At 29.1% G+C, this 15,292-nt stretch overlaps 3 protein-coding genes across 9 annotated transcripts in view; 2 read left to right on the forward strand and 1 right to left on the reverse strand.

The window, feature by feature from the left end:
- Positions 1-97: 97 nt before the first annotated feature.
- LOC105205204 (actin-like protein 6B) lies at positions 98-8,349 on the forward strand. Its single transcript, XM_011174495.3, has 6 exons — positions 98-292; positions 488-834; positions 3,561-3,890; positions 6,008-6,259; positions 6,733-6,930; positions 7,638-8,349. The coding sequence occupies exons 2-6, from the start codon at positions 508-510 to the stop codon at positions 7,851-7,853; spliced, it is 1,323 nt and encodes a 440-aa protein (XP_011172797.1). The 5' UTR covers positions 98-292; positions 488-507; the 3' UTR covers positions 7,854-8,349.
- The window catches only part of LOC105205280 (serine/threonine-protein kinase ATR), a 33,977-nt gene continuing 19,533 nt past the window's right edge, over positions 849-15,292 (reverse strand). Inside the window, exons 33-43 of one of the 7 annotated variants that reach the window (XR_005575039.1) lie at positions 14,797-14,940; positions 14,525-14,682; positions 14,218-14,449; positions 13,569-13,707; positions 13,376-13,490; positions 12,635-12,788; positions 12,264-12,500; positions 11,964-12,191; positions 2,673-2,758; positions 1,193-1,253; positions 849-1,112 (exon numbers count right to left, since the gene is read on the reverse strand). Coding sequence is in view for 3 of the 7 variants with exons in the window: in XM_039450739.1 (XP_039306673.1) it covers positions 12,009-12,191; positions 12,264-12,500; positions 12,635-12,788; positions 13,376-13,490; positions 13,569-13,707; positions 14,218-14,449; positions 14,525-14,682; positions 14,797-14,940 (1,362 nt within the window). In the remaining 4 variants the exon portion in view is untranslated. Of the gene's footprint in view, positions 1,254-2,152; positions 2,759-11,444; positions 11,874-11,909; positions 12,192-12,263; positions 12,501-12,634; positions 12,789-13,375; positions 13,491-13,568; positions 13,708-14,189; positions 14,450-14,524; positions 14,683-14,796; positions 14,941-15,292 lie in introns of those variants that run through there. The other 6 variants (XR_005575038.1, XR_005575040.1, XM_039450739.1 and 3 more) reach the window with 6 other exon arrangements.
- LOC105205205 (odorant receptor 13a) lies at positions 8,797-13,062 on the forward strand. Its single transcript, XM_039450740.1, has 8 exons — positions 8,797-9,268; positions 10,082-10,237; positions 10,304-10,493; positions 10,568-10,720; positions 10,826-10,914; positions 11,203-11,416; positions 11,516-11,923; positions 12,137-13,062. The coding sequence occupies exons 1-7, from the start codon at positions 8,985-8,987 to the stop codon at positions 11,804-11,806; spliced, it is 1,377 nt and encodes a 458-aa protein (XP_039306674.1). The 5' UTR covers positions 8,797-8,984; the 3' UTR covers positions 11,807-11,923; positions 12,137-13,062.

Consider the following 15,292-nt stretch of genomic DNA (forward strand, 5'->3'; position numbering starts at 1 on the left):
CAGTGAATTTTGGAACGCAGCCCAAATCAAATACGCTATACATACATAAACTATACATACATAAATACGTCACATGTTCAATCTATATATATGTATGTCTATGGTCCTATATCTATGGTGCCGCTGTGTCAGACGGCGGTTTCGAAAGCGTCTCACTAGTTTGAGGCGTTTGAGGTTATGATTATACGTAAGCCGCAAGGTCACAAAACTAAATGTTCATGTAGCTGTCAAATAGACAGAATATTCTTGCCATTTCATTAAGTTTTTTCTCTAGAGAGATTACAAAGATTAGGTGAGTACTTGTGGATACGGCAACAGTATATTTAAGACGTGATTCGCAGTGAGACGTAACATGTATCCCACTGTATTGCCACGCAAGACGCGACAAGACACTTGCATGTTATTACGAGAGTTGTACGAGATGAAATTGCGAGCGTATCGTGGATAATACATTGTTATCAGGTATTTATAAGTGTTATTCCCGTAGGAACCCAACAATTTTCCAATATGTCTGGCGGTATGCTGTATGGTGGGGACGAGATAGGAGCATTAGTTTTTGACTTGGGTCATCATTCTTTGAGAGTTGGCTATGCCCAGGAAGATACTCCAAAGGCGGAGATTCCGGCAGTCGTCGGAATAGGCGAGGATGCTAATGGCACAGCCACTAAGGTCGAACCTATGGACATTGATGATAAAAAGCCTGACAGCAACATCACACAAAATGGGACCAAATATTACATTGATACCACAATTCTTCATGTTCCACGGAAGAACATGGAAGTAGCGAGTTATATGAAAGATGGAATGATTGATGACTGGGATCATTTCGAGAAGGTGGGCGAACAATATTTTAAGGTTTTAATTTTTTAATTTTCAACTAAGGAGAGTTATTTGTCTGACAAATGAATAGTATAAGAACTGAATGTTTACAAGAATAATTGAAACAATATAATTTTTAGAGGTTTTTTTATTTCACTCTTGAAAATTATAGATTTTATTAGGCCTTTATTGGTACTCAAGGAAATTTTGAAAATTTGACTTTTATATTTAAATTTTATTTTTTTGGCAAAATTATTTCTTTGATTATTTTTTTGTTGCAAAATTTTGATAATCTGCAATAAATTTATATGTATTGAGACTTAATGTTAATCTTGATGTTATTTTAGTACATAGTTCAGATGCTGTAGGTTACCTCTTTGATTGAGCTGTTTGGATATTATAGGAAGATATATATATATATATCTCTGATTGGGCTGAAACAGATAATATTGTTATGATGTATAATGTAATATTGTTAATATATATATGATATTATTTATGAAGATTTTATCTTTGGGTTTTGTATACAACAGTTTAAATGAAAAAAAAATCATACAGGATGTCTGGTAATAACTAGATTATTTCTCAAAAGCTGATAGATCAAGTCAAACTGAGGAGAAAGTCCTCTATCATTTTGCAAATTTTTCAATAATTAACGAAATATTAATTAAAATCACTGATTTAATTTTATTTTGCTACGCACTTGCATTTGGCAGTAGCACAGACAGATTTAATTATTTTTAGTAATTAATATTTCAGAGAAGTTTTTTGCTCAGTTTGACCTGCTCTATTAGTCTGTGAGAGGTGATTCGGTCATTATGGGATATTCTGTATAATTTTTTTCTTTTTTATTTTAAAAAACCCAAAGATATATAAAATTCGAAGATGGAATCTTTGAAAATAATCATTATATATTTTAACAATATTATCTGTAAAAAATTTTAGCTCAATTGAAGGTGAATCTGTACATCAGACTATAATTTTATGTAATATACATCATTCAATTTACACATAAATTTTGTTTAAACTATGTGTTATACCAAGATTGGGCAGTTAAAAGTTAATAACTTTTAATTTACTTTTGTCAAAATTTAATAAGACACAATTAATGGACAATTTAATTTAAATTTATAATCTTAATTTAATTGAGTTATATTTTTGTTTATGTAGTTTTTAACATAAATAAATTAATTTTTAAACCGTTAATTTTAACTTAATTTAATTAAAAAGTATTAACTTATCCAATCCTGGTTTATACATATATAATTCATAATAATACTCTGATGGCACAGAAAGTTTCAATTATATTGCAGAAACCTTTCAATGTCTCATCTGTCTATTATTACATTTAATGTTTCTAAAATCATCTTTTTTTTTAACATTGTAATTGCAATATTTTTGCAATTATTTGTATTGAAATCTTATATATGAAATTTTTTCACAATATAGTATTTTACAACATTACAAAAATGCAAAGTTTGAGACTTTTCAACTAATAAATATGTGTACATATAATATTGTTGCAAAATGTTAATCTAGACATCAGCACATGTATAGAAGTTTTTCTTAATGTTAAATCTGAAACGGATAAACATATCTGTCTTAAAATATATGTATATAATATTTATAATTAACAAAATATGAATGCTTGATTATTTCTAAAATAATCGTATATCACTCGATAAAAAAATACAGTTTTTTTTTAGTATTTTCTTACATTTAATATTCAAAATTTAAGTAGTTTTTCTTTGTGATTTTATGATTGAAGAATATTAAAAATGTGTATAATAAAATAAATTTATTTTATAAAATAAATTTATTTCAAAAGTGCATTAAACATTTTCTACTCTTACCTGGAGTTTTGAATAGTAAAATTCTAAGAAAATCCGAGAATTCTCAGAGAACTTTTTCACAAAATTTGAGTAAACAACCTGAAAAACTATAACAATTGTTTTGTTATTATAATCACAATTTTAAAAATTCTATATCGCTATAAAAATAAAAATTGCTAAATAAACATTAATGACATATTTATAGTCATTTAGTGAATTGTTTATTTATTATATACGAGAGTTGCCCAAAAAGTAATGTCCCATATTTTTTTTCTCAAAAACTATTCTACAAAAATGAAATTTACACATATGAAAGAATGTTTTATCTACTCACTCTATTTTTCCATCCTTCAAGTTCTACTGCTTTCTTCCAGCGATTTACTAGGACGTGTATGCCCTGTCGGTACCAGTCCTTGCTCTGGTTACGGAGGTTTTCACTGATCTGACTTCCATTTGTTCGGGTCACTAAATTTAAGGATAACATTCGTGGAAAACAGTTTGAAGAAGACGAAGAGGTGATTCGCGCAGTGAAAACCTGGTTCTGTAACCAGAGCGAGGACTGGTACCGACAGGGCATATACGCCCTTAATGAATCGCTGAAGGAAGGTAGTAGAACTTGAAGGAAATTATGTGGAAAAATAGAGTGAGTTGATAAAACATCATTCTTTCATATGTGTAAATTTCATTTTTGTAGAATAAATAGTTTTTGAGAAAAAATGTGGGGCATTACTTTTTGGGCAACCCTAGTATTAATATCATTTTTAACATAAACATCTTAATAAAGTGAACAATTTTTTGAGGTCAGCCACTTGGAAACTTGTATCTAAAAAATTTGCATGGGAATTGAAGGATTAAAACATAGTATCTGACTTTTCACATTAAAACCTTGACTGTACATTTATTCGCTAGGTATTGGATTACACGTATTCAAAAATAATTCAATCCGACGCCGAGTATCACCCTGTACTATTTTCCGAATCGCCATGGAATGTACGCAGTAAACGAGAAAAATTAACCGAATTGATGTTTGAGAAGTACAATGTACCAGCTTATTTTCTCGTGAAAAATGCAGTTTTGGCTGCGTTTGCTAACGGTAGAGCAACTGGTATCGTCGTTGATAGTGGCGCTACTCATACGTCTGCGGTGCCTGTACAAGATGGATTTGTATTAACACAGGCCATCGGTAAATCACCTCTTGGTGGAGATTACATAAGTATGCAATGTAGACAGTTCTTGCAGGTATGCAAATATTATGTGTATTAATCAGAATTGGGAATGTTACTTTAGAAAAGTAACTCGTTATTATTATTGTTACTTAACTCGGACTTTATATTTTGGTTATTTTATCATACGTTTTCGTTTTTTATTTATATCTTAATTTATAGTTTTTTTTATTAGTGTATGAAAGTGTCTTTTTTTTTATTTTTACTTATACAATACAGTGATTACAAATCAATCTGAAAAATATTTTCTCTCATTTTCTATAATCTTCTACCAGCTTTCGGGCAACTGTTAGATTCCTTTGTGGGAAAAACATATTGATTTGGGAGCAATAAATTCATCGAACCATTTTTGTATTTTTATCACATCTCAAATATGTTGTCTTACTAAGGAGTGCTGCATTGATCAGTATAGGTGATAATCTGAAAGCGCTAAGTCAGGAGAATATGCCGCGTACGAAAAAACTTTCTTGCCTAAGTTAATAATGGTTTGCTGGTCTGAGTAAAGTGTAGTCTAAAGGTGCCGTGCATTATAATTTTTTGACTCTCTTGCTCAGTAAATGGTTTTTTCTTTTCAATTTTGTCGGTAAGAAATAGATAGCAAAAACACATTTGTTTCTATGTGAATTTGATATATTTTTAAAAATCAGTATAAATGACTAGCAAACTTACGGTAATCTTCTCTACGTTTTTAATATAATATTGAATATATATTTCTCATTATTAGTATAATATGCGAGAAAAATATACAGTTATGAATAGGTGTACATTTTCTAGGAAATTTTGAACAGTTTAAGTTTCAATTCGAGAACCAACAGAAAAAAGTTAATCATGGCCGTAAAATGATTTTAAGGAGTGAAATCACCCCTTATAGGTATAGCGGTTTTCAGTTTTTTTCATTATATCTCACAAAAACTATTCAAAATATAAAAAAATGTTTATATAAAAGTTTTAAAGTAAAATTATCTCTATTTATTTAACTTTTATTTATTCATAATATTTAAAAAACAAATAATTTAAAATTTTTTAAAATTTTACAATTATTTTTTAAAAATATTATTGACGTGGATATTTTCTAAATTCAACCGTTTGTCAGTATGTATACAAAGTTAAAATCAGAGAATCAAATTTGCGAGATTTTGTTGTTACAATTATAATGCACGTAAAAACAAGGGAAAGGGTTAATTCAGTCGCGAATAAGTTTGGACAAATTATTCATTATTTTAATTGATTATAATCGAAATGATGTGAACCGTTTCTGAAATAAAATGTGCCTCTATTATGTTGTCATCTTTTGGTGATAGCTAATGCTATTCTGATTATAATCGATTAAAATAATCGATTTGTCCGAATTTACTCCCGCTTCCTCTATCTGCACAAATATATTTCGATTAAGAACGTATCTTCTCCCGGATTAAGAAAACAATTTGTTTTTTTTTGTTACGTTTTTTTTTTTAATGCTAAAGATATTAGATTAAAAAAATATATTATCTAATAATCAATATTAAAAATGTAATGATTGATATAAAAATTTAAAATTCTAAACTATATGTAGCACAAGCTCTTTTTTATGTTGAATTTATAATTCAAAATTATAAGTTCAACATTTTTATGTTAAACTTATAATTTTCTATTTATATTGATGTTTTTTTTAGTATATTTTTAGATTGTAATTTATAAACATGTAAATTTTGTTGACAATTTATATTAAATTGACAATTTATTTATTAAACATTATTTGTTAATATTACTATTGTTATTAAGAATGCATTTTAATATTCTGCCAGTACTAAAAATCTATGATTGACGTTACATATATCTTATAAATTTTATAAACGATTGTTGGAAAGTAATTTTAAATATAAAGTACGAAATATTTTTTAAGGATATTTTGGTTATACAATACGAGTTAAAAGTAATTACAATTAAAAAATCTTAAAGTTTCTCTAGATTTATTTATTTTTTTCTAATCAATAACAAAAAATTTTCATCAGCTCAATTCGTTATAAGCAGAAAGAAGTAACGATCATTATCAAAAAAATAATAGTAATGGTAACACATTACTTTCTAACTGTAATATTTATTAGTGTGTTTCTTCCAAATCTGTTTTTTTTTATCTAACTTAAATAAATGCAGGACAATGATATCGACTTGTCACCTCCTTACATGGTGGGCAGCAAGGAGGTAGTTAAAGATCACGATAAGCCACGGTGGGTTAAAAAGAAAGGTTTACCCGAAGTTACTAAGTCTTGGCATAATTACATGGTGAGAAAGGTGATTCAGGATTTCCAAGCAACAGTTCTTCAGGTGTCGGAAACACCTTTCGATGAGAAGATTGTTTCTACAATTCCCGCAGTTCAGTATGAATTTCCGACTGGATATCACCAGGTATATATTTTATATAATGTGTGTGTGTGTGTAATGCAGGGTGGAATATTAATATGTTAAGGAGGTATAATCGAAAAATCAAAATGCTTTAATCTGTTTACAAATTATATAAAATGTTATTTAAAGCGAAACTAACATTAACTTAAATTAAAATATCAAACCGATTGACCGTGTAGTTTCTATACCAATGTGTTACAGTTAGCAATTTTGGATTTTTTTGGTATTTCAATAATTTGTATTTTCTTTATTTTAGTATCGAATATATACTAGCACCAAATTCTTTAAGTGTAGGTGTCGCGGCGAGCACGATAGTATAGTTTTCAGTACATAGTGATATTTTTTTAAACAATATTAAATTTTGGAAATATTTTAGCGCTATTTTAGAACAACAAATTAACATAACTTATATCCAACATTGGTATTAATGTCATACAAACCGTAGACCAAGATAATGGAAATTAATTTATTTCAAGGACTTTGGAAGTGAAAGATTTCGAATACCAGAGGCGTTATTTGACCCTAGTATAGTTCAAATGCCGCGAGGTATGGTCGGCAATACTATGTTAGGCGTAGGGCATATTGTTACAACCAGTGTTGGCATGTGCGACGTTGATGTACGGCCGGCGTTATATGGAAGTGTTGTGGTAACGGGTGGCAACTCATTTATTCAGGTAGAATTTTAATAGATAAGATTAATTAAATATAAAAATATTTATATCCAAATGTTAATATACAGTTTATTAGCGAGAATAACCGAGGAAACTTAGAATTATCAGAGTATTTATTTTTTAACTTTAAAAATCGTGGATTTTCATGAAATTTTATTGTTACTCGGAGAAAATTTTGGAATTTTACTTTTAAATTTAAATTCTTTTTTTTTTTAAATAAAATTATTTGATAATTTTTTTTTTTGATAATGCAAAATTGTTTAGTAATAAGTATGACGAACATTTTCATGTGATTTCCGAATTTTTATAAAATAATTAGTGATAATTTATCATTCAAAATTGCCGTTGTGTGCTTAATTATTTTTTAAATTCTGTATTTCCGATGATTGTTATATGCTATATTTAGTTTATATTATTTCTTTTTAGTACTTTCTCAAATTTAATATCCAAAACTTAAGTGATTTTTTTGCGATTATTTCATTAAAGAACATTAAAAGATAAAATAAATTTACCTTAAAGCTATAATTTTAAGAATTCTCTAATCATATCTGGAAGTTTGAATAAAATGCTTGGAAAATCCAAGATTTTTTAGGGATTTTTTTTTCTAAAATTTGAATAAACACCTTATAATGAATAACAAAATTAAATTAAATAAATTAAACAAATATTGCCTTTCTTACCTATACTGACAGATTACTGTGCATTCATAGGGTTTTCCGGAACGTTTGAATAGAGATTTATCTATGAGAATACCATCTAGTATGCGTCTTAAGTTGATCAGTGCGAATGGATGCGCGGAAAGAAGATTTGGAGCGTGGATCGGCGGTTCGATACTGGCCTCGATTGGCACTTTCCAACAAATGTGGATCTCCAGTCAGGAATATGAAGAGAGCGGAAAGAGTCAAGTAGAAAGAAAATGTCCTTAAACGTGTTAGCTCCTCGTAGCATATCGTTTCCATCGTTTAAGTGTGCTAGTGTGTTTGTATAAACATCGCACAGAGAGTGAGTACAACTTTTGAAACATGGAACTCTATATCCTATGATTATTATGTATCATTTAATACAAGTTATGATGCATAAAACACATGAGACTATAAAGCACTTTTTAAAATAAAGTCTTTTTATAATGTTGTATCATGATGACGGAGATATACTCGTGACATTATTGAATTGAACATTTGCTAGTATACATGGATAAGCGTATTCTGCCTGTATAAATACATTACACGTTGTTCCAAGTTATATTATAAGCAGATATGACATAGGAAAATTGATCCCTATTTATTACTGTGCTATACGTTATTATTGTGCTGCGTGCATAAACGACGAAATTTTGTAAATTGTAATAAGATTTCTTTTATAAAAAAACTCACATGCCATTACAGATTGTGTTATGGAAATAAATTTGTTTGTTGCCTTTTCGATTTTGCACATCATGCTTTTACACGATATCCTTGGTTTTATTTCACTGCCAATAGTGTTGTATGCATCACGAAATCGTGAGTGTCCGACCCCACTTACGGCGAATGTCGCTATGAGAGCGAGACAGTATACGTTCACCCGGAAGCTATAATTATCCTTTGTGACACATACATGTATTTTATATGGAAATAAATAAGTATAAGGTTCGAAAGTACAAAGAAAACTGTTTCTTCAAATACCTCATTAGTAGTTTACCAGGGAAGTAGCATTGTTCACCTAGCATACGTGAAGAAATAAAATAAAGGAAAGGTCTCAAACAGTTTGTCTTTGTGTCCTCTTGTGTCCTCTAGGTAATGAAAGACTTAGTAAATTAGCTATCATTAAGTATGAAACATTAATGAACAGAGAGCAGTTATAGGGTCTGCATTTCATTTTTGTGTCTTTAACTAGATCTTTAATACAGTAGAATTGACTAATTGGAACTCGATAGTAATCGTCCACTCATAGCAACGTCCACTAACTGTCTGTGTAAAATAAATTAGAAAAATTCAAATATATATATAGAATGTTGATTCAAGACCGAGCAGTTAATACGTCTTCAAACAACGAAAAATTTATGTTTTTGTAGATCTCTAATGATTTTCAACATTATTAATTTATATAGATTTGATATATATAAAGTTCGCGCTTGCTCGTCTCTTCTAAAACTGTTTTCTACTACGTATATTTTTTATGAACGTAATATGGATATTAATAATTATATATCTATTAATAAAAAAGTTTTAAAGTTTGTTGGCCTTTATCCAATCTGTATCGTGAGATATATTATGTGTTGTGTGTGTATGATTACTATTGTTATACCGCAAGGAATGCAAATTTATCAGAATCGGCAGGATTTATCTACTGTATTAGAAACAAGGTATACGTTCACGATTTTCCATGACTGACACTAAAGATAAAATTACCGTTCAATGTGACAATTACTTACGATAAATTATAGTAAGGTGGTAATTTATTAATAATTTTGATAAAATTTATTGTGTTTGATAATTTTATGTGCAAATAAATAATCGTTTTCTGTACTGATACATAAGATAAAATTTATATTCTTATCAATCGTACTCTCTAATTGATGACCAATTTTCTATAAATTCTCTAATTAAAATGCTTGATCATCATTGTTATAAATGATAATTCTGTTTCAACTACACACACGCGCGCGCACGCATATACAGAGTGTCAGATGAAGTTCGCCCGTGGTTTCGTGGGTTGATAGAGCAAGTCAAACTGAGCAAAAAAGTCCTGTACCATTTTTCAATATTCGTAATAGTTACTGAGATAAAAATTAGTGAAGTCGGCGAATGAACACGTACTTTTCCTATCCACCACATGCGGGGACTACTTGTCGGTACGCGCTTATTCGTCGACTTTACTAATTTTTATCTCTGTAACTATTGCGAATAATAAAAAATGATACAGGACTTTTCTGCTCAGTTTGACTTATTCTATCAATTCACGAGACCACGGGCGAACTTCATCCGACACCCTGTATATATATACATATATGAATTTGTTAATAAAACATATTTTCTATTTTTTATATGTTGTATAAATGTGTATATCAAAATTTTACGTTCGTACATTTATTCGTCACAAAAAATGATTTTTTAGCAATCTAACCCTCTAGTTTTTAAAGATTTAAATAATTTTATTTTATTTATTGTTTTTATAGTTCAGTATTATTTACTATTTTACTTGCCCTATTCAAATCGCTAGTTTGGGTAAGCAACAGAAGAAAAATGGATCCCTTTATAAAATACATGTTAACAGATTATTGGGACATAATGACAACATGTATTTCGGAGAAACACACGGATGTACATATAATGTAAATAAATGTTTTCCTAAATTACAACTGCGCCTATATATCTAATATCATATTATTTACTTGCAGATGCGTGAAAAAAGCACATTTGTTTACTAAAGGATATTTGTCTATGATTTGTCTTTCTTTAACGTTCTTCTTCAGTACACCTATAATAGAGATATTTATTATGGTTAAAAGCACTAACGATAATAGTACAAAGCATTTTCCGTTTTTAGCTTTATACCCAGAATCTTATTATAATTTTCCGATGTACGAGGTAACGGACATTTTTAGAAGCTCGTCGAAATTATTAGTATGATAATATTCATATATATTCTAATTTTTATTCAGATCATTTATCTCTCGCAAATGGTAGCGACAATTTCGTGTGGCCTTGTTATTTTGGGAACCGATACTCTAATTGCGACAGCGTTGTTTCACACATGTGGTCACTTTAAAGTACTTCAAAAAAAGATAAAAGATATTAACAATGAAATTGATTTCGTTAGTAATATTTATTTAAAAGACTTCGTATATCATTGTACTATTATAAATATATATATTTGACACGACTATTAGGTCTCAGTAAAAATATCTCTTTTTATTTAGGTACAAGATGCATACATTAAAAAAAATGTTATGCAAAAAATTAAATTGCATATGATAGATATCATCAAACATCATTATACGATTATCTGGTAATAACTTTAAATTTAAAGAGTAATTATAGATGATAAAATAAGACAAAAGACAAGAATAAAATATTTGCGATTAAGACTTCGTTTTTTAATTATAAATATTTAAATATCTATACAAAAATGCCTAAAGCACGGCTTTAGGTATTTTAATTAAAAAATAAACCACCTCCACTGAAACTTGTTATTCTTGATTTTCGTCTTATTTATTTTATTATCATTCTTCTCTTTCACCTGTTGTTGAATATGATTATCTGATCTCGAAGTTAAATATCTCAATTTCGCATTTAGGTTTTGCGATTATATGGAAACAGTTTTTAGCCGAATGTTATTTCTGCAAACATTGGCTAGCAGTCTCATAATATGTTTAGTAGGTTTTCAAATTGCAACTGCAAATATAACTGTAAGCATGATCTCCAAGTTATTTAAGTACATCTCGTATTTAATAATGGCTCTTTTTCAATTACTACTCTTCTGTATACCCGGTGATGCTTTGATATACGAGGTAACAATAAAATAAGATTATAAGAATATTCTCTTAAGAAAAAGATGTATGCAAACAAATGTACCGTGCGTGTATTACACATATTATATCATATAATAGAGTTCCATGATTTCTAAAATTGTATATACAATTGCTTGGTACGAATTGCCAGTTTTATTTAAAACTGAGATATGTCTGCTTATGTTGCGTAGTCAGAAACCTTGTAAAATAACCGCAGGAAAATTCTATGTAATGCATCTAGAGAATTTCAATGCGGTAAGTTCGTCTAATAAATTATATCAAAGTTATGGGATTCTAGCGATATACATAGTAATAAAAAAAAAACTAATTCTAATATTTATAGGTATTGAGTACGGCTGCCTCGTACTTCATGTTGCTCCGCAGTTTTAGCTCGGATGAAACTACTGTCAAATTATAATCAAATAAAATCATAAATGTATAATTTAGAAATGTAATACTGAAAAAAATCAGAAACACATTTGAAAATTGTAGCTCCAGTATAGTACGGTTTGTATTACTGATTATTGCTATTTATCAATATCCTTACACGCGAGATCCTTTTCCGCATGTAATCCTATTTCGGCGACACTTTTTACAAATATCCACCCCAACCGAAATACATTCGGCACAGATTATCTATATTTGTCGCTTCCAAAATCAAATAATTAGTTTGCCCTTCGACACTGAGATTTAATGCGATATTTTCTGCTTTTCTTTCAGAATATCGTATGAAGCCTTTCAATCGTTGCTCAATATTCTTTATATGTTCTACAGCCTAAAACAAATATAAATGGATTATTCTTGTACCTTTTCTTGCATAATTAATACGAAAAAGTATTCGTTATACTTTTTCATTTGTCTTTTCAGCTGCTTCTCCAGGCTGATTTCTATTCCAACTGACGAGCGGATCATAGACGAAAGGTGTGAGTACACTCAGTAATGTACTCGATTCTCGTCGAAGTACTCGCATAGTAATTTGGCAGGCGCGTCTGAAGGGTCCTTCAATTTTTAAAGGACCCATAGCATCTACCATATTATGCGTCAAGCGAAATGGTACTCGTTCAGGCCAGTCAAAACTTTCACCCTAAAAATTATAGGTATGCAGTGTCGTAATTAGAACAAATAGTTAACAAGAAACAATAATTACATATTTTCATGATATATGTACGCACGCGCACGCGCATTTTTCAACAAATAATTTGTAAGTACAAAATTTACCCTATTAAACAAACAATTGAAATCGACATGTACGCAATCTCCACATGTAGAATCAAATAATATATTTTCTCCATGGCGATCACCGAGTCCAAGTATATATCCCACCATGGACATGACAGCAGTTGTCCTAATGTATGCCGTGCGAGCTTCGTACCTTTTAAAAATTAGTTCAATTCTATTAGTGGGCATTAATTAATTAATTTGTTAATTAAAATAAGACTAGAAATAAAAAAATATATAATTATGATTAATGTAATCAATTAATAAAATCGTTTAATGACCTCCTGCTATCAATCTACAAGTTTAAAAATTCCGTCCTTGAAGGCACTGGAAATAAAGAAACGCTCCAATTCTCTTTGGACTTTGTCCACTGAATCAAATTTTTGTATATATTGATGATTAAAATAAAAGCGCTTATTATAAAATAATTTTTTTCCTTTTTGCATAAAAGACTTTCTGACCAATCTGATACTATACACTTGATACTATCAGGGACTAAAACCAACAATTAACGATTAATTTTTTAATCAAAATGGTTAATTCAATCGATTGAATTAATTACAATTATATACAACAATTTATATTGATTCACTTTATTGATTAAAAATTTAATACCTAAAATTTATCTCAAAGCAACTAATAAAGTTTAATCACTTATTATAATTAAGAATTAAATTTTGTTGAATGTTTGATATCTATACATATATAGAATTATGAGAAACATATTTTATGGATACAAACCATCCATATGAATCAGGAAACATAATGCGAAACCAATCCCCGAATACAGAAGGATGTCGTGGCAATAACTTCTCCAAAAATATTTTCTTCTTTTTTTCTATCGGATCTCCTATTGCTAATGAAAAGATTTAAAATGAGAAAATAATTTTTTTTACATCATTGACTTGTTTTTAATAATTATATAATAGTTTACCACACTGCATCGTTTTAAGTTCCTTAAATGTAGGTGCAATGCCTCTCTCCCTATACAGATTCATAATAGCAGGTCGAAGACCAACCAAATTCTGTATCCATTCTATTAAACCGCATTCTTCATTTAATGGCACTACACTCTGCAAATTGCAAGGACAGTCGATAATTTATTGAAATCAAATTTGAACAAAGTATAAGGTCAAATTACTGATCTTAAGCATAAGATAATGTTCCAAAAAATACTAAAATTTTAATCGTAAATACTTTTTTAAATATAAATTATTACGTAATTGTGTATTTAATTGTATTTGAACTTTTAAAAAATCTACTTAGGATGTCGTATAGCTTCATGAGAGCGAGGGACTCGTAAGTGACAAGTCCCGAATTCGAACCTATACATCTTGTATATATGAATTTTTAAATTCCTAATATTTAGGAGTCACAGAGGAATTTTTTAAACTTAGGTGATGTGGGGACTGATAGTCCCACCCATTTCTATTACTACTACTATTACTACTGACTACTGAGTTAACTTATTATTATAACATTTCATTAAAAATAAAAGTTCAATCTTCTAATTAAAAAAAAGCTCGGATATTTGGAATAATGTTAGTAATTGCACCATTTACCCAACCGCTACTAAGTCTTACATATGTGCGTATATAAAGCCTCCTTTGTCGTGACTCTGGATCATTTTGAAGATATTTATTCACGATATCGTTAAACTCCATCAATCTGAAGTCTTTGCGCAAATCATCCTTTGGCTTACACATAAAGAGATATTCTTTGCCATCTGAACCTCTCAGCGAGATTCGTCGTGGCCGTTGAAGTGATGGCATTATTACTACATTTTCTTCTATTTTTGTTATGTGTGCCCATCTCCTATGTTACAAATATAGCGTAAAATATATCGTACAAAAAAGAAAGTAATGTTTTAATAATAAATGAAATATATACAATAAGAATGGATTATGATTCTCAACTGAAGCGTTCTTGGCTGGAAGATGTAGTTGTCTAAATTTCGTTGTTGGCATCATGATTGAGCTAAAATCTTTACTTGTTAGTAATCTCGGCAAATTCTTTGATAAATGACTCACGGTAGTATTTAATGTTCCCTATTATAAAATCAGAAAAATTTTATTATTATATGTATTATTCTTCATTTCTTGCTATATTCTTAGTGTTTTGTATTATGATTAATTTGCAGATATTACAACTGGATAACTTACCTCTGGTATAGATTTATTAGATAATTCAATTAATCTCTCCCAAAGTCTGTGGAAGTCTTTAATAAGTTTCAACATGTCTGGTGTTTTCAACTGCGCATAATTTAAGATCTCTAGACATCGTTTGTGTCGTGCCGGGTACGAAGACTGCACGATAAACAAAGTATTATATTTTCGTCAATATATTAAGGAAATAATCATTTTTATAAATAATGTAAACAATACGTAATTTTATCAATATATTTTATATAAAATTTATTTAATAATATAATCGTCATTATTTTCTATGATGGTTCACTTATTTATTAATTTTTAATTGTTTTCTCGAAGAAATTAATTGCCTTTAATTTAATATGATAATATTATCAATCGTATATAGCGAAATAAACGCAAAAAATTAAGAATTAGGATGGGAAATATTTCTTCATTTATTTCTCCCATCGGACTATAATCTTCAATTATTGGAGAACTTCTTATAGGGAAAAATTTGATAAAAGCA

Source organism: Solenopsis invicta, chromosome 6 (assembly GCF_016802725.1).
Source record: "Solenopsis invicta isolate M01_SB chromosome 6, UNIL_Sinv_3.0, whole genome shotgun sequence".
Classification (NCBI taxonomy): Eukaryota; Metazoa; Arthropoda; class Insecta; order Hymenoptera; family Formicidae; genus Solenopsis; species Solenopsis invicta.